We start from the raw sequence: 26,124 nt of genomic DNA, 5'->3' as shown, positions 1-26,124 counted from the left end.
TCTTCAGATCTTTTTAAAATCGGTAATGGTGGATACGTTTTTAAACCTGATGACAGACAGAGCTGAAGGGCTTCACCGCCCCTTTTGTTTGACTTAGTGCCTAGAATCATTTTGGTAGGTTTTTGTGCCTGCTCCTTCATTCCCAATGGCGTCTGCATCTCAGGGGAACAGAGGCCCGGGGTCTGGTCAGGGCGTGTGCTGTGCCCCATCTGTGCTGCTGGGCGGCAGAGCAGGAGAAGGGTCCGAACCTGGCATCCTCAGCCGCTGGCATCTGGGCATGCTCAGAACATCCTGGCCGCACCACCCCTCAGAGCAGCTGTTGTTTCTAATTGTTTTTACCTTTTCCTTTAGGCCCCTATTCAGAGAAGGAAAAAGCCTGCTTCACAGAAAAAGCGACGCTTTAAGACTCATAACGAACACTTGGCTGGAGTGCTGAAGGATTACTCTGACATTACTTCCGGCAAATAGGGAACAGTTTTGCCCTGGAACAGAGTTACAGATACACAATCAAGAGCGTTCTTGCTGATGCTTGGGGTCTGAAGACTGTCTTCCTATCTGCTTCTTGCGGCTGAGGAGAGGAGCAGTTCAGTTTACAAAACAAGTGCAAATTACCAAACTCAAGCTTATTTGAGTAGAATGGGCTCATGGGCAATGTGATGTTCCCTGTTAACCTTCTGTTACTCCCTGGGAGAAAGGCGCTGAGCGTGGCATGCAGGTGTCTTTGCTGTATTTTTCTCCACTTCTAAATGGTTCCTGGTTCCTTTCTTCCTCGTTTGTTACTTTAGAGCAAGTTTGCCCATAGTCTTGAATGCAATATTTGTTTATTCCAAAAGAACATATTTATAATAAAATCATCGTAGAAGGATTTTTAAGATGTTAGTGAATTGTGTTTCTTTTCATTCTCGGAAATGGCAGGAAGCAGCTCCAGTCTCTGATTTCCATGGGTCATGTGCGGGGGATGTGATGAAGCCTGAAGCCTGCACTGTGTTGCTGAGCACATGGAGTTCACCACTGGAACACAGGTGTGCGGTTTGTTAGCCAGCTGAGCAATAAAGATGTGCTGGATGTCATTGTTAATGTTTTCTTTTGAAAAGAAGCATCAGTGTCAGCCGGGCAAGCTGGCTCACGCCTGTAATCCCAGCACTTTGGGAGGCTGAGGCAGGCGGATCACAAGGTTAAGAGGTCGAGACCATCCCGGCCAACATGGTGAAACCCCGTCTCTACTAAAAATATAAAAATTAGTTGGGCGTGGGGGCATGTGCCTGTAATCCTAGCTACTTGGCAGGCTGAGGCAGGAGAATCACTTGAACCCAGGAGGCGGAGGTTGCAGTGAGCTGAGATCGTGCCACTGCACTCCAGCCTGGTGATAGAACGAGACTCTGTCTTTAAAAAAAAAAAAAAAAAAAAAAACATCAGTGTCCAGCTTCTTGGGTTTGGTAAATTCCAGGATGGCAAGCCTTTGTAGTGTCTCCTCGTCAACCTGAACATCAGCGATATCACCACCCTCATGTGACCTGACCCGAGGTGGTTCTGGTGGAGATGCCCTCTGTCACCCTGTCACTGGCCCAGCTTATGAGAGCCATTACCAAATATGTGAGCGTTCTTTAGAGTGAGGGTGACTCATGGGAAATTCACGTGGTTCCTGCTTTCTACGGCAAAGTTCGCATTTTCCTCACTGCACTCTTTATGTTCTGCTGTGGTCCTTTGTGCTGGTGGTCATGGTCCTCCTGTCACAGCATGGGATAGTAGTGGATTAGGAAACGAGGTGTTGGTTCTCAGAAAAGGCATGATGGAAACCCAGAGCAGGAAGTGCTTTGTGCAGACGACCTTTTTTTGCTTTTTCAGTTGTTGTCTCTTTCTACTTACCTCTCATCCCTTTACAGTGTCATCTGTTTGCTTTACCTCTTTCTTACCTCCAAGCCCCAAAACGTGGCAGGAGAGGATGTAACTGAGGTTCCCACGATAATTTAGAACACAGGAAATACAGCCTGTCTTGCTTTGTATCAGGTTTTTTTCTGGTAAGGAAGAGCTTTAATATCTTACAGCATGAAACTAGCTTTCCTGTAAAAAATCTAGAGTTAGCTTATCTCCAGGTAGGTACCTACTTTTGTGATCTCCACACTCCATCTTATTTTATGGGCCAGGTCTGGAAGTGCAGTTTGGACATCTCATCTGCTTTGCAGGGAGATGGGCATCCGGGCCTCCGTCGTGGGCTCTGTGATCAGGTTCTCCATCTCTATGATAAGGCGCTTACTGCCATTTGTGTATTGGTTGTGACTTCTAGCAATGCCTGTACTCAACAGTACTTCGTGGGCTGGCCTGATAATTGATTTCAGTTATTTTGTCTAAACTTCATTTCAGAAATGAAGATCTAGCAAAATGGAATGACTCACTAAATTGCTGTGCTTAACAAAATTCCATAGCTTTATCTCATTCACTTGCAGTCTCTTTTGTTAAGCCTCGACCCACTCAGTCTACTACATGTAAGAGCAAATCCTCCGTATACCCCATCTCAAGGGACTGGGGTTGCATCATCTGGTGACGTGTTGAGGATAGAGTGTTTGTGGGAACATTGATGGAAGGTTACTTGTGTTGGATGGTCATATTACAGGCACACCTCATTTTATTGTGCTTTGCTTTATGTGTCTTCACAGATACTGTGGAGTTTCTTTTCCAAATTGAAGGTTTGTGGGAACCCTGCTTCAAGCAGATCTGTGGTGCCGTTTTTCCAACAACATGTGCTCACTTTGTTGGCATTTTTCTTTTTTAGCAATAATGTATTTTTAAATTAAAGTATATAATTGGGTTCTTTAAGACATAATGCTATTGCTCACTTTCTACTATCATGCAGCATAAACATTTTAATATGCACTGGGAAACCAAAACATTTGTGCGACCCACTTTACTGTGATATTTGCTTTATTGCGATGGCCTGGAACCAAGTCTGCAGCATCTCCAAGGGATGCTGTACAGAGAAAGCTGTCTCTTCGCAGTTCTTCTGGGTGTCTGAAAACATATCCACCAGAAACACCAAGTTGAAGTCATGTTCTCGCCTCTGCCCGTTTCTGGTGGCTCTGCTGGCCATTTAGAAGCACGTGGGAATGGCACGGCTGGGTGAGTTAAGAGGGTATGACAGTCGGGAGTGCATTGATCTATAATTCATCACCATGATGTGAGGCTTTTAGGGCATAGCTAAGGGAAATGTAGTCAAGCCTGGACAGAGCGTAAAAACCGAACATTTGGCTGCTGCTGTCACAGCCTGTAAGTGTGGCCAGATGATGGTGGGACCCAGGGGACAGAGTGGCACTTGACACCTGTTGAGCAGAGGCTTAGTGGAAAGCCAGCGCGGGACATCCCATTCCTTCCAGCCCCAGCATTCAAGGGACTGCGAGTGGACAGCCCCGGCTTTATCTGTGAGCTGTTTGAAATCTCTAGCAGCAGAGTGGGATTCTGAGTGTGGATGGTTTTGTGGGATGAGGGCATTTGGTTTATCAGTTCCCTGATTCTTAGTTAATAGTGATTTTTTGAGGCATAGAAGATGAGACTCAGTGTCTCTTCCCTGTAGCCACTGTTTTTACTTTCAGATGACTCATTTGTGGGGAGGATTTGGGGTTTTCTAAGGTTTGGTTGACTGTTGACAAGCTCAGCCTGGTGCCACGCCTTCTGCAGCAAGGCGGAGCAGCCCTCCTGGAGCTTCATGCAGGTTCGAGGTCTCCCAGGGTGGTTTTTGTGGGCTTTTCGAGAGATGAGAAGGTGTTCTGTGGGAGTTGTGGTGGGATGGTCCAAGAACCTCTTGGAAACCATTTTTCAGACTAACTGGACCGTAGAACACCCATCCCTGTTCCTGTCTGGAGTGTTGGGGGAAGCACCGCTGGAAACTCAAAGAGCTAGAGACGGCCCTGGCGCTGTACAGTTGGCCTCCCTGTGGCTGCAGTGTAAAGAACGACAGCGCATTTTCCTTCCCTGGATTTCCATTAGAAACAAATGTGGATCCTGCTCTTCAGCAGATGGGGAGGGGACTAATCCAACTCCACTAGTTGGGGATGGGACCAGCACATTTGTGTGACTTAACCATGTGATTCCAAGACCCTGGTGAAAGCCCAGTGACTTTTCATCCGGCCACAACTTTGTGGGGCTTGCATGTCAAGGAAGAAAAGTCAAAGACTTTCCTTTAAAGAAAACACAGAAGGGTGCCAGCAGGGGATAACTGAGTGAACCGTATCCTGATTTAGGCAGGACCAGCTCTAGAAGTGCCGAGAGCAGGTTTGTCCCATGGGTGGTGATTGTGAGGTTGTGAAGTGCCTGCCAAGCCCCCATGCCAAGGCTTATTTATGTTCTAGTTTTAAAAAGTGCTCTTTTGTCCAGGTAAATCTTTTATTTAACTTGTGCATCATTTCTCATTGCATTTAGGCCTTCCTTTTTGCTCAGAAGAGAAGTTTGGGTTGACTTTAAGCATATGGCCCAAGTTCCTAACTTGGAATTAACGACCATGGGCAGAGTTCCATGTGAATTTCTCAGCTGGACAAGTTGAACACAAGGACCCGAATTTTCTCTTCCCCTCCGATCGTCCATAGGTGAGATGTATGTGAACAGTGGAGAATGGAAGGCTTCACTGTTTTGTTGATGTTTACCAGCAAATTATTACGGTTTGTAGGAAGAGCTCCCTCCTCCCTCACCCCCCAAGTAGGAATGAGTTTGAGCTGCGGGTCAGGAAGAGGGAAGTGGCAGGTTCGTTGGAGAGCTGCAGAGGGGCCTAGTTCTCACAGCGCACTGGCATCTCTCAGGATTGGGTACCTATGGAGCCAGGCCAGTTCACACAAGAGTTAATATTTGTTCCATCTGGGATGTTCTGCAGCAGGGACAGATAGCTTTACAGTGGCAGTTATTGAAATTTCCTAATTTAGGGCTCTTGATCAAATTGCTGACAACATAGTTTTTCAGTATCATAGTTTACAGTTTTAGGAGAGGCATTTTTTGAGGATGAGTGTTTTAAATAACACCTCACTGGTAATGAATATTCTTAGGTTTTCTACGCAGACTGTAAAGTTGTTTTATGCCATGAGGGTGTGGAGAGAATAGTTTAAGAGTTGGAGAGGAGAACAATTGTGTGCCAGAACCTTCCAACTGGGTGGGTGAGAGTGCTTTTGGGAACCTGTCCATATTCTTAGCACAGATCATGTCTTGCCCAAAGCGCTCAGAAACAACTAGTTGAATTTGGACATGGTGGCATGTGCCTATAGTCCCAGCTACTCAGGAGGCTGAGGCAGGAGGATGGCTTGAGTCTAGGAATTCGAGGCTGCAAATGAGCTGTGAATCTGCCACTGCACTCCAGTCTCCAGACTGGTCTCCAGACCCTGTCTCTTAAAAAAAAATTACTTCTCTATGTCATCTTGACAGACACCAAGAATTCTTGTGTATTGGAACACAGAATTCAAGGATGGGGCAGTAACAATTGCAAGCTAGTCCATGAAAGTAGGGTAGACACACGTGCACGCCCTGGGTCTAGGTGAGTCTGAAGCCCAGTTGTGATTAATTGGCAATGTAATGTTCACTTTGTGAATCGTAAGGTTCTTTTCAAATTCCTTTAATTTGTAATTTTGTTATAGACGTGGAAAGCATGGTATTTAATTTCAGATGCCACTTTTATAGTTATATCAGTTCGACATTAACAAGGGTTCATTTGGTAATCACACAAAAAGATGGGCTTAGTTACCATCTTTCTGGAGCCTATGAATTGGGACATTTTGCATGGGAGCAAGAGCAAACAGCCTGCCTTTTTCTTATTCCAAGTTCCTGATTCCAAAAGACATACTGCATTCATTCTTGTTCAATAGAGTGATAAAAAGGGTAACTTTGCACAGACCTTAATGAAGCTGGTATCTGGCTGGTGAGTGGAAATATATCTGGAGGTCACACTAGGTTAGTAAATACCATCCAGACTTGTCACTTGCACATCATGAATGACTATCATCAGCACAGGGAAGATCGGGGTGCTCATCCATCCCAAGGCCCCCTGTAAAGATCATAGGTGACTGTGTTCAGCCAGTGACTGGCTGGGATGGAGTCTAGGCAGTCCCGAGGCAGCAAAGCCCCTCAAGAGCTCACTAGCCTCCATTCCTTAGCTGTTTGGCCAATCTCTGGTGCCTATGAGTTGGAGCTCACAGGTGGACCAAAGGCAGATCAGGCGGGCCTGAGAGCCATGCTGGCGTGGCCTTCTAAGCCTGGGCCCAGGAAAGCTTTTGGCCTTCCAACAGTTACATGAGTTGGAAGGCAATGGACACAACCTACGTTTGGTGGCTAGGATCTTCTTCTGCAGGCAGGCGGTGAGAGCTTCACTGCAGGTCATCTCAGTGCCCAGCAAGACTCAGTAATGGTTGTTGCCACTGCTTGGATGTTTTTTTTTTTTTTCTTCTTCCTCCTTTTGGGGGGAAAAGAATAGGTGAGAGTGTATATAAAACACGATTGTCTTGGCAATTGGTGCCTGGTTTTCCACTTTTTTTTTATTTTTTATTTTTTATGGTTTTGGAGACAGGGTCTTGCCCTGTTGCCGAGGCTTCAGTGCAGTGGAGCAGTCATGGCTCACTGCAGCCTCGACCTCTTGGGCTCAAGTTGTCCTTCCTCCACAGTCTCCTGAGTAGCTAGGACCACAGGTGCTAGTATGCCTGGCTAATGTTAAAATTGAGGGTCTTGCTGTGTTGTCCAGGCTGGTCTCAAACTCCTGGGATCAAGCAAGCCTGCTTCAGTTTCCCAGTGTTGGGATTACAGGTGTGAGCCACCATGCCTGGCGTAAGATATATTTAAGTCAGCAGAAAACCCAAGTGACATTTTAATATAATTCAGATAATCCTGAGTCAAGCTTTGTAGGCTGAGGTAGATGAGGGGCCTCCCTTGAGGTTTCTCTGCCTCTGGTGTGATTGTTGGTCACCAGCTGCTGTGGTCGTGCCTTTGCAGACTTATTCTCTGGCTCTCCCCGGTGTCTGCTTCCTTCTTTAATCTCTTTGTGCCTAAGCTCAATGGCCAATGCTTAGCTCTGCTGAAGCCTGAAAATGGGAATGAAATCTGCTGGTGTCTTGTCTGCAGTGTGGGATACATGTAGTTGGTCTTGCTAAAAAAGAACTTGTCAAGCAATGGTGTGACAGCTGGAATAAGCACTTTATTTTTTAAAAATGACAATAGAAAAGTACCTTTAAACAGTTATAAAAGCATAATAGACTGTGCAGAAGTGGCTATTTCCCTTAGAGAGGAGTACAGGCATCTCACCAAGAGCTGATTGGCACTGAGGGCATAAGCAGGTCCTTGAACACCAAAGTGGATCCATCACAAGTCCTCGAGCTAACTGCCCTTTCCCCTTACTTATGGTAAGAAAGAGCCCCTCACTCCTGGCCTTGGTTTTTTGTGTTGACCTGTAAAAGCTTCTTGACATCTTTGTATTTCTAATGGAAAATAACAAAAACCCAAACCAACCAGGTAATCATGACATTGAAATTTTCAACATAAGCCGAGCAGATCGATAGGAAAGACTGTGATTGTGTTTGGCAGCTGAATTTAGGTCAGTGTGGTTTTACGAATGGCTTCTGTACAAGGGGAGAGGTTGAGCTGTCACGAACTCTGGAGATGTCAACTGACAACACCAGACTGACTTTGGCTTTGATGAAGTCTGAACAGAATTGGTTCCAAGTGCCCACTGCCTCCGTCTCCTGTGCGGTGTGGCAGGTCGTCTCACAGTGAGCACACGCCATTTGGGAGCTCATGGTATGTGGTCGGTTTGGCCCAGTGCCACCAAGAGTTGGGAACACCAGCTCATTCAGCCGATGTTTTGCAAACATCACTTTGGAGACATGAGTTGCCCACTGCAGCCAAGTGGGTTGGGCACAGCCAACCCCTTCATGGGCCAGGGCTGGCCTCCCAAGCCAAGGTTTTCCCTTACCAGGGAGGCGGGCTCTGCACTTCCACTGGGGGAGCAGGGATGCGGGGCTGGCTTGTGGAAGGTAGGTTAGGCATCAAGTGGCTACACATACAGGAGAGTGGAAACGTAAAACTGCACAAACTCACACTTGGCACATAGTTGATATATAGTCACAGCTGGAGCTGCCAGGGCTTTCTAAGGGCACACTGAGCAGTTCTTACAATGTTTTCTTGCCCAGTTGTGAATAAGCCATAGGTAGAAGCTCCTGGAGGCTTCTGGTTGATTGATTGTCTTGCAGGGCTGTCCTACTAGAACTAGGATCCTAGACCTAACACTGCAAATAACAGTTCTGTTTCTAACAAACATCTAACAGCACGCTACTAATTTACCCTGGACCCCGGCCGGGCACAGATTTCTATATATTCACAATACAATTCAGGAAATTTTGATAATATTTGGAAACATGCCTCAAACATGCAACTTACTTCAGAGGAAAAAAATAGATATTTTTAATCACAAGCATTCAAAAGTCAAGAACAAAGACTGTGATCCAAACCAGTGTAAGATCATCCATCCCAGCATACTTAAAATGTCTGGTATAAAAATACTCACTTTTCTTGGTTTTACTGTTGACTTCTCTTACGTTTCGTTTGAAAATATCTCCAAACTGTACAGAAATTTCAGACCATGCATTCACAAATAACACGCTATTTCTTAAAATTATACAGTGTAAAAGAGTAAAACATTTTTATTATATTTTTTCTTCGCGAAAAACAGATGTGTGATAGAGGCTGTGACAAAGTCTTGAAGGGATCAAAACTGGGCAAGGTTTTTTCAAGCCTGAAACAGAAAGAAAACATGTTAGGAGAGCAGGTGTTAACCCCTCCCTAGTTGCGATGGGTTCGTCCTGGAGATGCTGTGGATGGGAGAATGAATGGGTTAGATGACAGTGTGCGGATGTGTGTATAGAACATATGTGCTGACCACACGTGTCAGTGGTCTCACCTTGATTAGAAACATGGGGCAAGTCCTTGACTCCCACTCACAGACCCCTACCCTGGCCCAGAGGTTTTCTTGAAACACATCTCAGCTATATTGTATTATTCGGTCACTCCTTTTCCTGCCATCTTACCAGCATGTCACACACGTTTGAGAAGTTGTAGAAAAGGTGTATGCAGGGCCGGGCGCGGTGGCTCCCAGCACTTTGGGAGGCCGAGGCGGGCGGATCACGAGGTCAGGAGATGGAGACCATCCTGGCTAACACAGTGAAACCCCGTCTCTACTAAAAATACAAAAAATTAGCCGGGCGAGGTGGTGGGCGCCTGTAGTCCCAGTTACTCGGGAGGCTGAGGCAGGAGAATGGCGGGAACCCCGGGGGGCGGAGCCTGCAGTGAGCCGAGATCGCGCCACTGCACTCCAGCCTGGGTGAAAGAGCAAGACTCCGTCTCAAAAAAAAAAAAAAAAAAAGGTGTATGCAGAAGGCAGTCAGCTCAGCATACACTAGAATTTTGTACAGGGAGATGCTTATTTGTGTGCGGAAAGAGGCTATAAAGAAAAACAGATAATTACTGATAACCTATTTAAATGTCCCAAGTTAGATTTTGTCCCAAGTTGTATTTGGGAAAATGTGTTTTAAAAAGTCCTGAAATGAGAATATTTAGGTGACCACTGAAACATAGCATACGGGATGAGCTTGTAAATGTTCCTTTCTATACAAACCAAATCTGTCCAATTTGGATCTGAACTGTGACTTTTCACTGCCCAGTTTTTGGACAACAGTACGAGTGGGTAGTGGGTAACGGCCGGCGGAGCAGAGGCAAGCCAGGCAGAGCTTTCCACAGCAGGCCCTGGACACCCCGGACCTTCTGTGATGGGAGACTAATACTTGCCTGTCTCTTTAGGTTGTGGCAAATAATGACATTAGTTCTAGCACATCCGCCTAAGTATGCTTACTGTAGACAGTCCAGACTCATCCCTGTGCACCCCTGGCCTGTCCCTGCCCTTAAACCGACCTCATCTCCTGTCCTTTTGGCTCATCTGCTCCTTCCACTCCACCATCGCCACCATCTTAGGGCCACCTGTGCAGATGTGTGCTTCTACCTCAAATCTTCATCCACTTTGCTTCGGGCAGCATGACAACAACATTCCTAAATCACTCTCCACCCCTGCTCATCTTTCCAGTGGCTTCCAAATCCCTAACGCATCCTTCAAGGCCTTCGAAAGCCTGGCCCCGGTCTACTTTCAGCAAGAGCGTGCCCGTTCTTACTTCCTCTCTTCTCAGCAAATACAGGCCCCACTGTCTTTCAGAACTCATGCCTCTGATCTTAAGGGCTTCCTCCTCTGAGCTCCTCACAGGGGTTCTCACTGACCAGGCCACTTTAGCTTCAACAGGGATGATCCTGCATTATTTTCCTGAGACCTTTTCCTTCTCCTCAAACCCCAGACACAGTCACTTGCAGGTGGCCCAAATGCAAACCTTCCATTCAAACACTTAGACTGTAGGACACACGAAACAGGAGTGGTGGGGTCATATATGGCATGTGGCACTGAGACATGGGCCCCCAGGGTTGATGACGTCTGGCCTGGGAGCAGACCAGGGGACCCACTTTGGGTTCTGTGCACCAGCCCAGGGGCACCCTGAGCCTCCATGGGTAGCCGCGGCCCTGATGAGGGGGATGTGGTGGCTCCAGCTTTCCTGGGTAGTGACCCACGCGGCTTCCCAATGCCTCAGCCCCTGAGCAGGCGGAATGGCTGCCTAGGAGGGCTAATCTGAAGGGAGAAGGAACATAGGCAGGAGGAGAGCGGGAGCAAGTCTGGTTTTCTGGGCCTTCCATAACTGCTGTGTAAATGGGATCCTTGCATGGGAAAGGAATGTAGTCACACTACCACAGAAGATCCCAGACTGAACAGAAGGTCAAAATGTGGCTATTTCAGTCCCTGTAAACAAGGAAGAGGTTTAGCTAGGAGCGGAGTTCAAACCTTGGAATGTCTTAACAAGGACATTTTAAACAGAATCCAAAGACATCTGGGAACACAGCCCCACGGAGGGATGGCGGGGTCAGGGTTGGGAACGCATAAGGCTCTGATTAGGAGCAGGTGCTCCTCGCGGGGCCTTCCTGGAAGGGGCTGACTGTGACATACAGGTGATGGGACGTCAAGACGGAACAAATCTCCTTATCTCAGGTAAGTGGGAACAGTCCCAGTTTGAAGACACTGGAGGATGTCTCCTGGTCTCTTAAGGAATATTACGCAATTCTAAAACACTGCATTTCGGGTCTTTGGTGGAACTCAGAACGCGGGGACAGATGGGCCTGGGGTCAGGATGCCCACTGCCTGCCCCTCACTCTGCGGTCTCTTCGCACCCAGTCAGGGTCTCGGTCCAATGCCCTGGGAGATTTTTCTCCCAGACGAAAGACTCCCTTGATCCATCTGCGGCTCCTTGACCTAATTCCTGAGGATTCCTTCCCCAAGAGTTTCTAAGGCTTCCTAGTTACCAAGTCAGATAAGGAATATTCTCCTCCCAACTCCAAATAAACATGGGCCATCATGTGGCAAGGTTCCTAATTAAGAGTGCTTCAGTTTTCATTTAATACCTGTCAGCTTCATCTTCAAAAAATCAGGTACTGATATTAATTTGTAATAAAGAGATTTTCAAACGTGTCATTGAAAAAGTTCATGGTCTCTGGAGCCTCTAGGGGCACGGTCTTCTGCAGTTTGGAACTCCATTCCAGCCCTGGGGGCCCATGGAGAACGGCCCATCTCTGCCCTCCAAGGGTAGGTCACATAAGCAGTGTCGTCTGACCTCAGATTTGGGAAGAGAAAAGCCCCCTCCAAACTCACTGCTGTAACCCAGGGAAGGCCCCAAGAAATTGTGAGCCCCACCTTAACACACTGGTGCTGAGAACGCCACTGCTCCCCTCCGTGCTGGCTGCTGCCGCTCTCTCAGGCACATCTGGGGCATTTGCAACCTGACCCTCAGCTGCCCCCAGGACTGTGGCCTACCAGGAAAACTCCTGCTCCTTGCATTGTTGATACTTTGGTTGACTTGCTGCATTTAAAAATCATGATGTCTAACCAGCATTCAAAAATTGCGTAAGTGGAAAAAAATGTGCAAGTCGCTAAGTTTGGTTTTTAAATATCCCCAGGAGGAAGAACAAAATCATGTCTTTTAAAAAAGTTTGAGTGAGTGATGACTATTAAGAGCCATGACAGAAGGAATAGCTAGAAGGCCGTGGGCCTAGTGGGATCGACCCAGCTGCCCTATGTGATAGGAAAAAAGCTTGGGTTAGTGCAAGAAACAGGCACCCCGGGAAAAATGTCCAAAGTGCAGGGTCTGGCTTCCTGTGGGAAAGCTCCCTGGGGTGGTGGGAGGCGGGTCGCCCAGTGTGGCACACACCTAATGCCTGCTCCTGGGTCGGCACTGAGCGGTATCGTCGGAGTATGAAGTGACTTAAGCCCCTCAAATGCGGCCCCACCTCCTTGGCCAGAACTGCTTGGTTCTCTGTAGCAAGAATCTTGTTCCTTTCGGACTCAATCTTTTTTCATAGGCCCCTCAGAGGGATGCAGCCTGCCACTTTATTTAGGCTGAGACATAAACCACCATAGACCCGCCCCTGGCGTTCCTGCCGCTCTAAGCCAGGCTTTCCAGAGACCCAGCAACAGGGTCACCTCTGGGGATGCTACAGGAGGATTTTTTTAGACTACATTTCCTGCTAGTAGCTAACGAACTGAGGAGTGACAGGTGATACTGACTGAAAAGACAGATCACGAAAACCATGAACTACCAAGAGGCCCACAGTCTAGAGAAATTCATTGTGAATTCTGATTCATTCAGTCATGCTCCAGGGTAATCCTGTGTCCCCAAGTCATCACATGGCTGATCATACTCAGTATAACTGGATTAATAAGATGGGGGGACACACACATTACATCGGAAACAGATTTCCAACAAAATAATTTCCCCCCAAAAAAGGCGACGCTTAAAGGGAAAAGCTTCGTTTCAGTAACATTTCCCTAGGCGGAATCCCTCACTCCAGGTGCTGCTAGACAGCCAGATGTTCATGGTGCCAGCCTTACCTAAGGAGGACGTGGTGAGCACCAAATACTGGGGTAATGCGCTTTAAAAACGTATCAGTTGCTGTCCTGGGATGACCTTCCCTGGCAGGCCGTTTTGGAGCAGATGTTAAAGAGCTCCTGGCAGAATCACCTGGGGTGGAGGGGCACGAGCACCTGGAATGCCAGACCCCACCCCCAGAGGCCCGCAGTTCCCACGTGTTCGCCATGCTGCCCCTGAGGGCTTGTTCAGCCCTGTTACTCACCAGCATGCTCCAGTTTTGTAGAACAGATAGAGAATGTAGCCACCACTGAAGATTGCATTAATACCCACAAGACAGATTGCAGCCGCCATCACACACCTGGGACCTGGGATGGAGAAAGATCACCCGTTAATGGTGCACAGTAACCTCCACCTGGGGCTGCCTCTTGCGGGGGCTGCGGTGGTCTAGAAGACCAGCCTATTCTGAGGGCAGAGAGCCGAGAGAGGCAACGCCGAAAGAGATCAAAGGCCTCTGCTGCTGAGCTGAGGATGAGAGGCTGCTGCAGAATGGCCTTGGATATGCGACATGAAAAGCTCTCAGCCAGGAAAACGCACTGAGGACTTGGCGGAGCAAGTAAGAGGAGGCTCCTGGGGGCCAGTGAGGAAGGACATTCCAAGAAAAGCATGTGAACTCTTCGCTGAGGGCGCACTAGGAGGCTGCAGGCCTAGCACGCAGGACTCTACACCCACGTTCCTGTGGTTGCATCCCAAGGGCTGTGGCCTAGATCCCGAGGACTGTCCAGAGGCCCTGCAGAGGAAAGGCATGGGACCTGAGGCCCCCACACAGCAAGATCCAGAAACCACCACCTCCAGGAGCTGCTTTGAAACACAGCAGCTTTGGTCAGCCCAAGGCCATAGGAAATCCCTGTCTGTCACAGGCACCAAGGATTAAACTTTGCTCCAAGCACCTCCTGGAAGACAAAAACTAAAAGGATGCACATTTGTGAACATATCTGGCTACTCCCTAGGGTCTGACAATTTTGAAATACGAAGGTGCAAAGACCTAGCAAAGAATCAGTTTCTAATATTCCCCCTGCAAGCACGGCTGCCCCTGAGCTGGCTGGTTACAGCAAGGATTCCGGTGCCAGGGAAGGAAGCCCAACTCCCTGCATGTGGACACCAGCGGTCCTATTTCCCACTAACGTTTCTCAGAACTCCCTCCCTGCAGACAGGCCATGTCCAGTATGCAAGGCTTTGAGAACTGGAGTGCGTAACGTACTGCTGCGGACCTTCTGGGTTCCCCAGAAAGGTGACACTGGCTCAGCTGGCACCTCCGAGTGGCCCCACCAGGACTCCTCAGGGAGAGGGGACTGCGTGTGCTGAAACCCAGCTCTGGAATCAGGGGTGAGCCTGAAGACTACCTTCCTAGATCTCTCTCCTCAGATTTAAGGAAGAAAACATTTTCCCCAGAACTTCACTATACAACATTAGATGATTCCAGTTTCCTAGCAAAAGTTGAGGTGAGAACAGGAAAATAATCATCTTTGCACATGAAACCTATCAAGTCACCCAACCTCTCCAGGCCCCCTCCACACAGGAGGGAGAGCATGAGCCACCCAGAGCTAAAGAGCCAGGCCACACGTCCCGGGAGGCTGCATTTTTAGGATGCTTGAGAAGCCTCTGGGCTTCAGCTAATCAGTGCGACTCATACAAGTACTGGGATCCTGGGACCTCAACAACAGTTGTCTGCACCCCCGGGGTTACCTGGGGTGGGGCAGTGACATGAGCCAGAGTCCGGCCAGGAATTGCTGTCAGGCGTCGCGGAGCCCCCGGACCCCATGGCCTGGTGTGAACATGTGGCTACCTTCTTTGAACTTCTTCCAGGGAAGAGTCAGGCAGCTCTGCTCTTGTGCTCTGCTCGGTGCACATGCTCAGGAGTCTCCAAGGACTCCAAACAGATCCACAGAAAACACAATGGGCAGGAACAGGTTGGGGGGGCTGCAGTTTTCACTGCATTTGGTTGTCACGTGGTTTGTAGAGGAGCTCAGTAAGTGCTTGTGATGTGGCCACAGTCCGGAGGACAATAGTGGCTAGAGGGGCACCCACCGTGTCCACAGGACTGGCAGCGTGGAGGGTCTTCAGGCTCACCCCTACCTTTAGAGCTCAGATGGGAACCATAACAGACTCCAGAGCTGGAAAGAATTGCAGAACCAGGCTTGCGTCTCCTCACTGGGAAAATACAGAAAGGTCTCTGAGGAGGGCCCTGCGCGCTCTCCCAGTGATTCCTTAGTGTCGCATGGGAGCCAAGCCTGCTGCACTTCCAGTCCATTTACTTTAAGATTACAGGAGTTAAATATTTTCCAAGCCTCACTAAAGTGGAGTGTGTTGTGAAAAAGAAACCCCGTATAAAGCTGGTGAAGTTCTAGGTCTTTGCTGAGATGTTACCTTCTCAGGCGGACCCTGACTGCTCTGCTACCTTGAAGCAGAAGGCACCAGAAGTGCCGGCCCCACCACAACACTGAGCTGCTTACCTGGCCTTATTATTTATTCCCTGAATACTATCACCACCCAAACTATTATGTCTATTTGATTACCTATTACCCATCTCCTCCCCAAGACACTGCAGCTTCTTACCGTATTAGCCTTAGGTATGACGGACAGTTATGGCGTTAGTAGCCTTAGGTGTGATGTGCAGACCTCACAGCCTCATACTGGTTGCTGGGTGCACCGCGGTGTGATAGCGTGACATGGACAGGCGGCTTTCTTCTAAGAGGAGGCCAGGATGACAGCAGGAGCCACCATAGCTGTCTGGGCCTCTGGAGCCCCAGTGCCCTTCCTCCTTGTTAAGCTCTAAGCTCCACCTGGGCACCAGCACCTGGGACTCTACTGAGGATGACTCAAGCTCACAGCCAAAGACGGGCGAGGCCGTTCCACCCAAAACAGAAGAGAAGGGAAAAATAGCTCCAAATTCCGCCATGTTCTCTCTTGCCATTTCCTTCTCCAATCTGGGGAGGCTGTAACTACATGTGCTTATAATTTCTGGGCTCTGGTCCCAGTCCATGGCCAGGAAAATTTCAAGAGTCCTGAAAGAAGACTTCCCCCTACACCCCACTTGGCTCCCAAACGCTGGTTCTTCCCTTTCACGAACAGTTCAACTCTATTTGGATATCCATCAAGGAAAGCTGCCTCACTCTCACTGCATGTAAGGAGTGACAGCAACGTTGCTCATGCTCTTCTGTTCTCAGTGTATCTGGGAAACTGACAATTTTCAATCGTGATTCTGTATTCTGGGCTCTCTGGCACATGGCTGGACCATCAGCAAAACTCTAGTGATGCAGACACAGCCTGTGGCCAGACTTGACACCATCCATCAGCAAGAGGCGGAGCAAATTAAAACACCAGTAACACCCTGTCCCCCTCTGACCACCCCTTTCCTGATGGCCTTGCTTATGCCACAGCAACAGCATGCACATGGCCTGTACGTGCCCTCAACTTGGCGCTCCTCACAGTAGGCTAGTCTTGCAGGATCGTGAGCGGTAACTCTCTCTCCTGTACATGTGTCCACAGTTCTCTGCCATTAGAACTTAAGCTCCTGAGGGGCACAGGCATGTTTTTTCATTTTCGTATCTTGGACACAGCAGACACAACAAATGTTTGTCTAAAGTGCTTATTTACATATCTAGTCTAGTCACTGATTTCTCTTTAGCACTAAGAAGTCCAAGTAGATAAATGAGAAATCCTTGAAGGACCTCTGGGAGTGCTGGCCTTTGAGGATTTGGAAGGACGGCATCACTCCTGCTCGTCTTCTGTTCTTTCCATGCTGGGAAAGCGAGCTGGGGAAAAAAGCCCTCTCCGCCGAATGGAGAGAGCCATGTGAGCCTCTGCCAATGGATGGTATGCGCCTTTCATTCGGCCTTTTTGACAGACTTGTTCTGGTTTAAAAATGTTTATATTAGCTCATCAGCACCACTGTTTCCAATTCTAATTTACATTTGCCTAAGATTACACAGCTTGGATTATGGGCCATGTTGGAAAGGACTTGATCCAAGAGACTAGAAGGAGCGAAATAATAGATCCGCACTGAGCTAGTCTAACTTTAGATGGGCTGGGAGACTAGACTCCCCCACGTGCAGGAGTAACGGGCACCATTACCCATACTCCTTCCTCACCTGCTCCCCACAGGCTCCGAGGAAGGAGTCTGGCCCATGGCCCAAGCTTAGCTCAGAACAAATGATTCATCCACGGGAGACATTACATATTCTTTTTTTTTTTTTTTGAGACAGTCTTGCTCTGTCGCCCAGGCCAGAGTACAGTGGCGTGATCTTGGCTCACTGCAACCTCTACCTCCCGGTTTCAAGCGATTCTCCTGCCTCAGCCTCCCTAGTAGCTGGGATTACAAGCGCCCACCACCATGCCTGGCTAATTTTTGTATTTTTAGTAGAGATGGGGTTTCACCATGTTGGCTGGGCTAGTCTCAAACTTCTGGCATCAAGTGATCCGCCTGCCTCAGCCTCCCAAAGTGCTGCACCTGTTCCATTACATATTCTTATTCGGATCTTACAGGGCTTTTATAAGCCATACTTCCAAAGGAGGGCAATTGTTCGTCCTTCTAGTAGCCACTGCTGAAGGGTCTGTGAGAAATGATTTGGAAAAAAATTAGGTGAGCAGATACAAATGAAACCCAGGATCTCTGTCACTGGAACCAACGCAACTGCTTCACAATGGATGTCTTCTCTGTGGCCTACATAAATTCTTAAGGGGATAAAAGCCCTTCCTTAGGTCCCAGGCCAACATCCTTTGCCAACTTCTCTACCAACTGAAGTTGCCAAGTTGAAAGTCTTCTTTCACCATGCTTGACTTTCCTAAAGCATCTGACTGACAGAAGTGGCCGGTGCCCCCTGCTCCTCCAGCTCCCTCTCCACTCTCTGGGGGCTGCTCTTTCTCTGCTGACTCTTGGCTCTCAGATGTGCTTGGCAAGTGGCCTCTCTTCCAGTTTCATGAACTTCCTCAACGGTCAGTTTATGCTGAGGGCCAGGTCAATGTTTCAAGCCATGCCCTCTCTCGTGTGCTTCAGAATTTCCAGTTACCTCATCCTAGACACCTCTAGCTGAACACCCTACCAGCCTCTGACAATGGAGAGCTCAACACACTGTCATGGAATAGGGAGGTGCTCACAGCAGGGTCCGCTCAGTGCCATCTGGAGTTGTAAGGCAGTGCTGGGCACCATGGTAACAGGGAGGTTCCTGTGCAGCCAAATAAGTAAGGCTTTGGGATCTGTATTTAAAAGTTAATTATGGGCATACGAAGATGAAACATGGACTTACGGAATTCTGGACTTCATAGACCCTAGACTATATCTCAAATATAGTCTTATAGCTTTAAAATGGTATTCCCTGGAGCAAAAAGATGTCTCTTAAAAAGCAAACTTTTAGAATTCACAAAATAAACATTTTAAAAGAACATTTTATCTATCATGAATTGTTAAACTAATAGAGGACATTTAAGAGACAATTACCATTTCCTAACACTACCATTTAAAAAGGGTACTTATGCGCAGACACAAGCGACATGTAATTTCAGAATAAGGGACAAACAAAAGTAGCTACAAGAAAAGAAGCTACTACACTGTCTGGGTTTTTAAATATCATCACAGATTAATGAGGAGTATAACACATGAATACTCATCCCAGGATCTCTATATATGGGAGTCTCTGGTTTTGTTTCTGGCTAAGAGGTTAGGATATGGTTCCCACAAGCATGAAACATTAGTCTCCTAAGATTCTGTGAAAAAAGGATGACCTGGTTTCAAGTAAGCTTGAGGAACACTGTGTACCAGAGCCCCCTCCTCTTAAATATCATGATGTTCATATGGTAATAAAGGCTCTGAGAATCTTTGGGTAAAGAAATTTGTTTCACTGACCTTGGAAGGATTTGTGTACTTCACCTGCGATCGCCCCTGAGGACTATTATTATTTGGCCACACTCGAATATGAAGTATTTGGGTTAAAATATGAAATACATTGGGTTAGAGGAAGAGTAGATACAATTTTAGCTTACTGGTGCTGATGTCCTAAAGCACAGAGCGCGCTCTCTCAGCTTTCCTATCCCTGCCATCAGAGAAGGAGCCGTGAATGGCCAGGTGGCTGCTGGGCTATGACTGGCTGCTCTGAGAATCGTCTGTGGGCTTCCGACATTCTCATGCCCATTACTCATCTCTCTACTGTCTGCTGAGACCTCTCCTTTGCGAACACAGAAGGGGTCTTCTGACTCGGACCGGAGCTCATCCAAAAGGGCCGGCCTCCTGCGTGATGAGAACTTCAGACATGAAGTCCACACTCAGCAGTCTTCCCAGATCTTGAAGGTGACCTGACCCACCAACCGAGACTTCAGGTCAACAGGGCAACTTACCTGTGTACAATAAACCCTAGCACTCTTTAAAAATCTCATTCAATGCTCTCTTTCCTCTTCACTGACAGGGCACCGACCTGCGCGAGGCCAGCTCTAGTGTCTTTTTTTTGTGAGAGGTCTGAAACATTTCTCCATGTAAGTGGAATCTAAGTCGCCCAGGGGCCTGTTCTTTCCACAGAATGCCTCTCCAGAAGAGTCTATCTAAATGGCTTCAAATGATCTAACAGAAAGCACATGGACTCAGTATTAATGGTGGGAAAAGAACACTAGTTTAGTTTGGAAGCATTTTTATCTTAGAATAGAAGTCTCCAAGGAAAGGCCCATGACACTACTGTAAAATCAGGTGCACAGGTTTGCCATGACCTCTTTAGCGTTTCTAACAGGATGAGGATCAGGCCCCTCCCGCTTCTCATTTTTCTTCCTATTTCATGGAGGAACTATGTAAACCAAGAGAAGACTGATGGTGGAACTAAAACATTCTAAAAACTTTATGTATAGACTCTCCAAATTCACATACTAAATTAGAGTTTAGAAGAACAGTGCCTTGTACTTCACAGAAATTCAGAATTTCTGAATTACAGAAGGCATTTGGTATTTTGTAGAAATGGAGAAAAGGCATTTGGTAGTTCTCTGAAGCAAAGTTAGGCCTAAAATGGCACAAAAATGCCCATTTAGGATACTGCTTCCTTCATGATGAAAACCTTAAAGGAAAGCCTGCTGGAACTGTGCACTGCACCTTTGGTAGGAAAATGAGGTATTTTATAACGATTAGTACTTTTGGATATGATGTATGCAGGAAACTCATTCTAATAAATCTCCCATAATCAACTACTGTGTAAATTAGTGGATGGCTATTCCTGCAACTTAAGGTTTTGGTTTAATGGTGGCAGCAGGTGAACTACAATTAGGTAATAAAATGTTCTGACAGCTGTTCTACAGAAACTAGCACTGACTGCTTATTTGTAAGTGGGGAGGCCAGGTACTGGTTTCCTAAGTTAGACTCAGACAGACTAGCACCCATGCCTAGGTGGACACTTCCTCTCGGAAAAGATGCACTGCTATGTAGTTCAAGTTAGTTTAACAAAGATGGACAATCAAAGGAGGTGCATAAGGTGTGGGTGCAGAGAAAGGAAAAGAGCTGCGTTCATGGCGCACCCACCATGTACAGATGCGTACTAGGGGCTTCGCACATTCCGTAGGAAAGTGAGTACTTACATAGTATTCAGCAGAACTGACGGGACTTCCAGCCCTGAGAAGTAGCCTCGGAGGGAGGGAGCCAGCGCATCTGGAAAGACATGTGGGGAGAAGGCCGTGAGCCAGGGCTCCCCAACATATCCCCATTCTCATGGAGGGTCAGGGTCCTGCTTGGCTACCACTTCCCTACTGTTCCAAGATGGTACCCACTCACAGTAGCCTGTGAGGGCCTCTTCCCCAAGGGGCTGAAAAGCATCAGAGCAGTGTCCTGAGGCCTTCCACACACCCTTATGAACACACGGGCAAGCTCTCTGAGGAAAGCACCCACCTCGAGAACTGCCCGAGGTTCCACCAACTCCTCTGCTCTCATCCTCCTTATAAAGGTTAGCAGCCATTTTGAGGCTAAGATCCGGCACAGCCAATTCCTTTTCCCAGGCCTAGGCTGGTGAAAGGCTATCTAATGGCTTTCTAAGCAGAGTATGGAAACATAGCTGCTTTGGTAAGGAAGGGGCAGTTCATGACCCCATCCACACCAGTGGCCTGGCCAGGACTTCTTTGCGATTCTGTTCCAGCTTCTTGGCACTGTGGGTGTCTGGTACCCCAGGCCCTCTGTTCACCCTGCTGAGATGGGCCTACAGCCTTTAGCAAGGAGCCTCCCAGCTGGGACCAGCAGCCCTGTCTCTTCCATTAGCTTTCTAAAGTGGAAGGCCAGCTGCAAACACAGGTGCATTGAGCAACACTTTGTCCACCTGGCAGCATATTCCAGGTCCTATGCCAAGGAAAACATGAAAAAAAAAATAGTCAGGCGCGGTGGCTCACGCCTGTAATCCTAGCACTTTGGGAAGTCGAGGCGGGCGGATCACCTGAGGTCAGGAGTTCAAGACCAGCCTGACCAACATGGAGAAACCTCATCTCTACTAAAAATACAAAATTAGCTGGGCATGGGGGTGCACGCCTGTAATCCCAGCTACTTGGGAGGCTGAGGCAGGAGAATCGCTTGAACCAGGAGGGCAGAGGTTGCGGTAAGCCGAGATTGTGCCACTGCACTCCAGTCTGGGCAATGAGTGAAACTCAATCTCAAAAAAAAAAAAAAAAAAAAAAAAAAAAAAAAAAAAAACACACACACACACAAAAACACCCAAAAGGGCAAGCACAGTTTGTCTTTAACAGCATCCATCACTGGCCATGTTAGTTTTGGACACAGGCAAGAGATGCCCGCCTCCCACTGCTCTTCCTTTCACATGGAGGCAGCATGGTCTCCCCATGACCACCATAAGCAGCCCAGAAGTGCTGCTGGGAGTGGAGGTGAGGTCTGCGGGGCCAGGTGAGGCGATGCCCTCTCGCAGGGTGGCAGAGGAGGACTTACTGAGATCCCCAAAGCTTAACGATGAAGCAAGAGCCATTCTGGCTGAAATGGAGATGCAGGCGGGTCTGGGAGGCAGCGCTGCACAACGCAGGGCTCTGAAGGGACTGGTGGAAAGCTCCTGCCTCATCTCCTTGTTTTACAGGTGTGGGCACCAACTGAGGTCTGGGGATTCTCAATGACCTTGGTCACAGAGCCCAGTGGGATCAGAATCCAGGATGAGGCCCCACGAGATCCCCTAACTTGATTCTAAAAGCAGGGATGTCTAGAAATTGGGTCCTAGAGAAATCCAACACAGCACCCCGACCTTGCCCCTGGTCCCAGCACAAGAAGGCCTGGGAATCTCCTCCTCCCCATGGGCCTCCTCACAAGCGGTCCTTTCCTCATTGGCCTGAGTCAGGAAACGCAGGCTTAGGACACACTGGAGCTTCTGCCTGTACCACGACTCCCTCAGGCTGCCTGTGCATTGGGTCTCCTCTGGTGACCATGCCAGATATGACCAGAGATCAGATGACCAGCTAGAGCAGGGTCCCTGGTATCAGGGAAAGGCAAAGTTGCTGTCCTCAGGGCCACCAGCAGGTACCAAAGCTCATTTAAGGCAGGGCTGGGGTCACTCCCAACACTCATTGCAATTACAGGGACAAGGGTCAGAAACTTTTCCCATGCAGGGAGGCTAGAAAACACTCCTCTGGGAAATTAGAATTGTGTTCAGAACAAAAGGAGGAGGGCAATAGTGGGGAAGATGGGGGTGAGGTAGGGGTGGGCAGGGAAGGGGACAGAAGAGTCCAGGGGAGGAGAGGGAGGGCAGAGGTGGGGAGAAGAAAGAACTCATACCTACCCACGGCTCACGGCCTGGTGCATCTGAATCCACTTGCTCACTAAGCAAAGAGCAGAGTTGGAGCTGCCTTCCTGAGACAGGTGAGAAAGGACGGGGCGGGGACACAGAGCCCCCATGGCAGGTGGGGGGCTGGACACCTAAACACACAGTAGAGGGTGATGGGTCTGTGTGCACTGGGTCAGTGTGGAGCGCAGTGGTGCGACTGGTGCGGCCTGGGTGTGGGTTGGGGCGCTGAGCCCCGACGAGGCCAAGACATGACGGTGTTTCACAGTAGACACAAGAAGGGGAGGGCTGCCCGGGGAGGAGAGCCGCACAGTGGATGGCATGGTTCTGCTTTCGGTGCAGGTGACTGCGAGAAGGAAGCCCTGCCCCAGCCTCTCTGACCAGCTCTCGCGCACAGCCCTCACGTTCTCACTCGCACAGGTGCCTGCAGGGTTGGGGACGAGCGTGCAGCCCGTCTTCAGGCGCTCATCAGCCTGGTCAAGGCGCACTCCAGAGTGACAGGATGGCGGGTTCCGAGCTGTGGGGTCCAGGGGAGGCTGTGCTCAGCTGAGGAGTGAGGACGCCAGCGATGCAATAGGTGGCTGCTCCTCAGAGTGGATGTGGTGGTGGGTGGCGGACACACAGACCCCTGAATTCATTGCTCTTGTGTCTCAGGCTAGGACACTAAGTGCTTGCCAAGCGGGGGGCTCTTCTCACCGCATCCACAGACACCCACGGCTGCCTCCTCTTCCAGCCTGAGAGGCTCCGCTGCGCCCAGCTTCCAGCAGAGGGCAGTGCCCCCCTGGCCAAGTCTGAGCAGCTCATCCAGGTTCCCGCACCACAGCTAGGCAGAGCGGCAGGGCTCATGGTGTACAGCAGAGTTCGGGCAGCCGGCCCAGGGAGGGGAACAAGCTGCTCTGCGCTAATCACTGTGTGGGGGTAATGAGGAGAGGGTTCTCTCTTAGCCCCATTCGGGCTGCTTGTTCTGCTGAGCTTTTGGCCCCAGGTCACTCCCGCCCATCCCATAAGGGCTGCTTTACAATTCTTCTTAACGGGGAAACCTACAGTTCCCTCCAGACTGCCTGCATCAAGGTCCTCTCCAAACAGTTCAGCAGGCTAGTTTAGGGCTCCTCATGAGAATAATGTGACAAGGGCTGGCCTTCCATGCAAGGCAGTGGCCCCTGACATTTCTTCATGCCATGTGCAGAAAACGTATGTGTACACACACACACACACACACACACACACACTCTTCCCCCATAGTTCTCTGTCTCAAATGTGCACACTCACAGTCTTACACACAATTCCAGGGGCTTCTCAAGACCCTGTGAGAAACTTTAACACAATATACTTAACCAACCTGACCCTGACATTTACTCTGTGCCAGAGACCGTGCTAAGCACTTCACATGGCCTGTGACATCTAAGGCAACATGGACGACCCTGGGAATCTTCTCCACTAGAACTTAACAATAGTGGTAAGTTATTACTATGTTACAGTTCACTACCCAGGGCCACACTGTTTGGGATTCTACCATCCCTCTTCTTCAGGAATGCTCTGAAAATGCAGTGCCCCTGCATGGCTAACACTGTAAGTCTCCAGCACTTAGCATGGTGACAGATTGGACAACAGGAGAGCACCAAGATACCCAGAAAAAGAAGCAACTCAGAGTAAAAATCAAATGGAATGCTAGAGAAAGCGGTACCCACGCATAAAAGTAATTTCCATCCTCTTCCATTTATACATGAGAAAATGAAGGGCCAGAGGATTAAATACAGACAGAATTTATGTTCCTAATACTGACGTCAAGGACAGGAAGACCTTGACTAGTCTCAGGAGGATGCCCTGCCTGAAGTACCAGCCCTTCTGCAGTGGTGAGTGACTGGCACAGGGTAAAACTCTAACATTAATGATTTGCATTGCGCTATCCCCTTTCTAGGGGCTGAATCCCACTATCATACTTGCCCTTAGAAAGAGTCACGACAAGTGCTTAGCAGGTGACTGGCTCAATTAATAGTCACTACTGAAAGCAAATACTCTCTGGTTGGACTGTTTTCTTCTCTGGGGAATGAAGGGGTAAGCCTAGACCAGTGGTTCTCAGGTTCCCGGACCATCGGCATCACCTGGGAACTTGTCAGAAATGCCAAAACTCTGGGAGGGGCATCCAATAAACAATACTGTAACCAGCCCTCCAGGTGATCACCAGGCACATGCTCAAGTCTGAGAGATGCTGCTCTTAATTAAGGTTTCAAAAAGTATGGCTGGAAGAACACTGGTCTAGAAATGCTCTAATGTCAAGGACATTAGAGAGAAATGCACAATTTGGTCCCTTCAGCAGTTTCTTGATACATATCGGCACAGTAACGGCTCCAAAAAGTTCCAAAATAAAGAAACCTGTTTGACTTGATCTAGACATGTGCTGCCCAAATTTATCTGACTGCAGGATCTCTGGATTATGGAACAGCTGTGAATCCCTGTGGGTGTTGAGAAATGCTGGTCTGGAAGGCCCCTTCCAGTGGTAGCATTTGGTGGATCTAAGAGGCTGGGTTGTGCCATTTGCATGCTTCGAGCTGGAAGACAGACCACCAAAACGGCTAGTGCTCTGATGTCTCACGTACTTGGAGCAGCTAAAGATTTTCTCTCACCTTCCCTAGTGCAGATGCTGTTACCTGAATGCAGGTTTTCCCTGCACCACATTCAGAAGTCAGCTATCCCTCTTTGAACAAAATAGTTAATAACAGTAGCTTGGGCAGGGCGTGGTGGCTCATGCCTGTAATCCCAGCACTTTGGGAGGCTGAGGTGGGTGGATCATGAGGTCAAGAGATAAGAGATCGTCCTGGCTAATATGGTGAAACCCCATCTCTACTAAAAATACAAAAAACTAGCTGGGCGTGGTGGTGCGCACCTGTAGTCCCAGCTACTCAGGAGGCTGAGGCAGGAGGATTGCATGTACCTGGGAGGCGGAGGTTGCAGTGAGCTGAGATGGCACCACTGCATGCCAGCCTGGCAACAGAGCGAGACTTCTTCAACAAAAGACAAAACAAAACAAAACCCACAGTAGCTTGAACAAGTTGTTTTATGTAGGTGACAAGAATGTTATCTCAAACTAATGGGTTAAGGTTTTGAAGGCATGGATATTCTCAGGCAGGTTTCCATGACTCTCCCTAGAATGGAGCCCTGAAGTTCCCTGTGGGGCTCGTTCCCAACACTGAGCAACTACAGGGAACCACTCACACAGTGACTACCTACCATCAACTCTGCCCCACTGGCTCCAGACCTCAGGATCCACTTTTCGGTAGCATCACCAAATAAAGCACATTAGGCCATTACAGCGAGCTCTGTCAGAGGCTGCCAGGCTGAAGAGAGGCTGCCAAGCCCAGCATAGTCTGGTCCAAGAA

The 26,124-nt window shown here is 48.7% G+C and overlaps 2 protein-coding genes across 3 annotated transcripts in view; one reads left to right on the top strand and one right to left on the bottom strand.

Annotated features, from left to right (window-relative positions):
* GTF2E2 (general transcription factor IIE subunit 2) overlaps positions 1–872 on the top strand; it is a 91,337-nt gene extending 90,465 nt beyond the window's left edge. Inside the window, exon 8 of the mRNA XM_055295883.2 lies at positions 352–872. Coding sequence (XP_055151858.1) covers positions 352–468 — 117 coding nt within the window. The 3' untranslated portion in view covers positions 469–872. The remainder of the gene's footprint in view (positions 1–351) is intronic.
* A 7,764-nt stretch (positions 873–8,636) lies between these two features.
* RBPMS (RNA binding protein, mRNA processing factor) overlaps positions 8,637–26,124 on the bottom strand; it is a 187,762-nt gene continuing 170,274 nt past the window's right edge. Inside the window, exons 7-10 of one of the 2 annotated variants that reach the window (XM_063610902.1) lie at positions 22,745–23,655; positions 20,565–20,634; positions 13,225–13,327; positions 8,637–8,746 (exon numbers count right to left, since the gene is read on the bottom strand). In XM_063610902.1, coding sequence (XP_063466972.1) covers positions 23,653–23,655 — 3 coding nt within the window. In that variant the 3' untranslated portion in view covers positions 8,637–8,746; positions 13,225–13,327; positions 20,565–20,634; positions 22,745–23,652. The remainder of the gene's footprint in view (positions 8,747–13,224; positions 13,328–20,564; positions 20,635–22,744; positions 23,656–26,124) is intronic. The other variant, XM_063610901.1, reaches the window with a different exon arrangement.

The sequence above is a fragment of the Symphalangus syndactylus genome, chromosome 10 (genome assembly GCF_028878055.3).
Source record: "Symphalangus syndactylus isolate Jambi chromosome 10, NHGRI_mSymSyn1-v2.1_pri, whole genome shotgun sequence".
Lineage (NCBI taxonomy): Eukaryota > Metazoa > Chordata > Mammalia > Primates > Hylobatidae > Symphalangus > Symphalangus syndactylus.
This window is presented reverse-complemented; position numbering and strand designations above follow the sequence as displayed.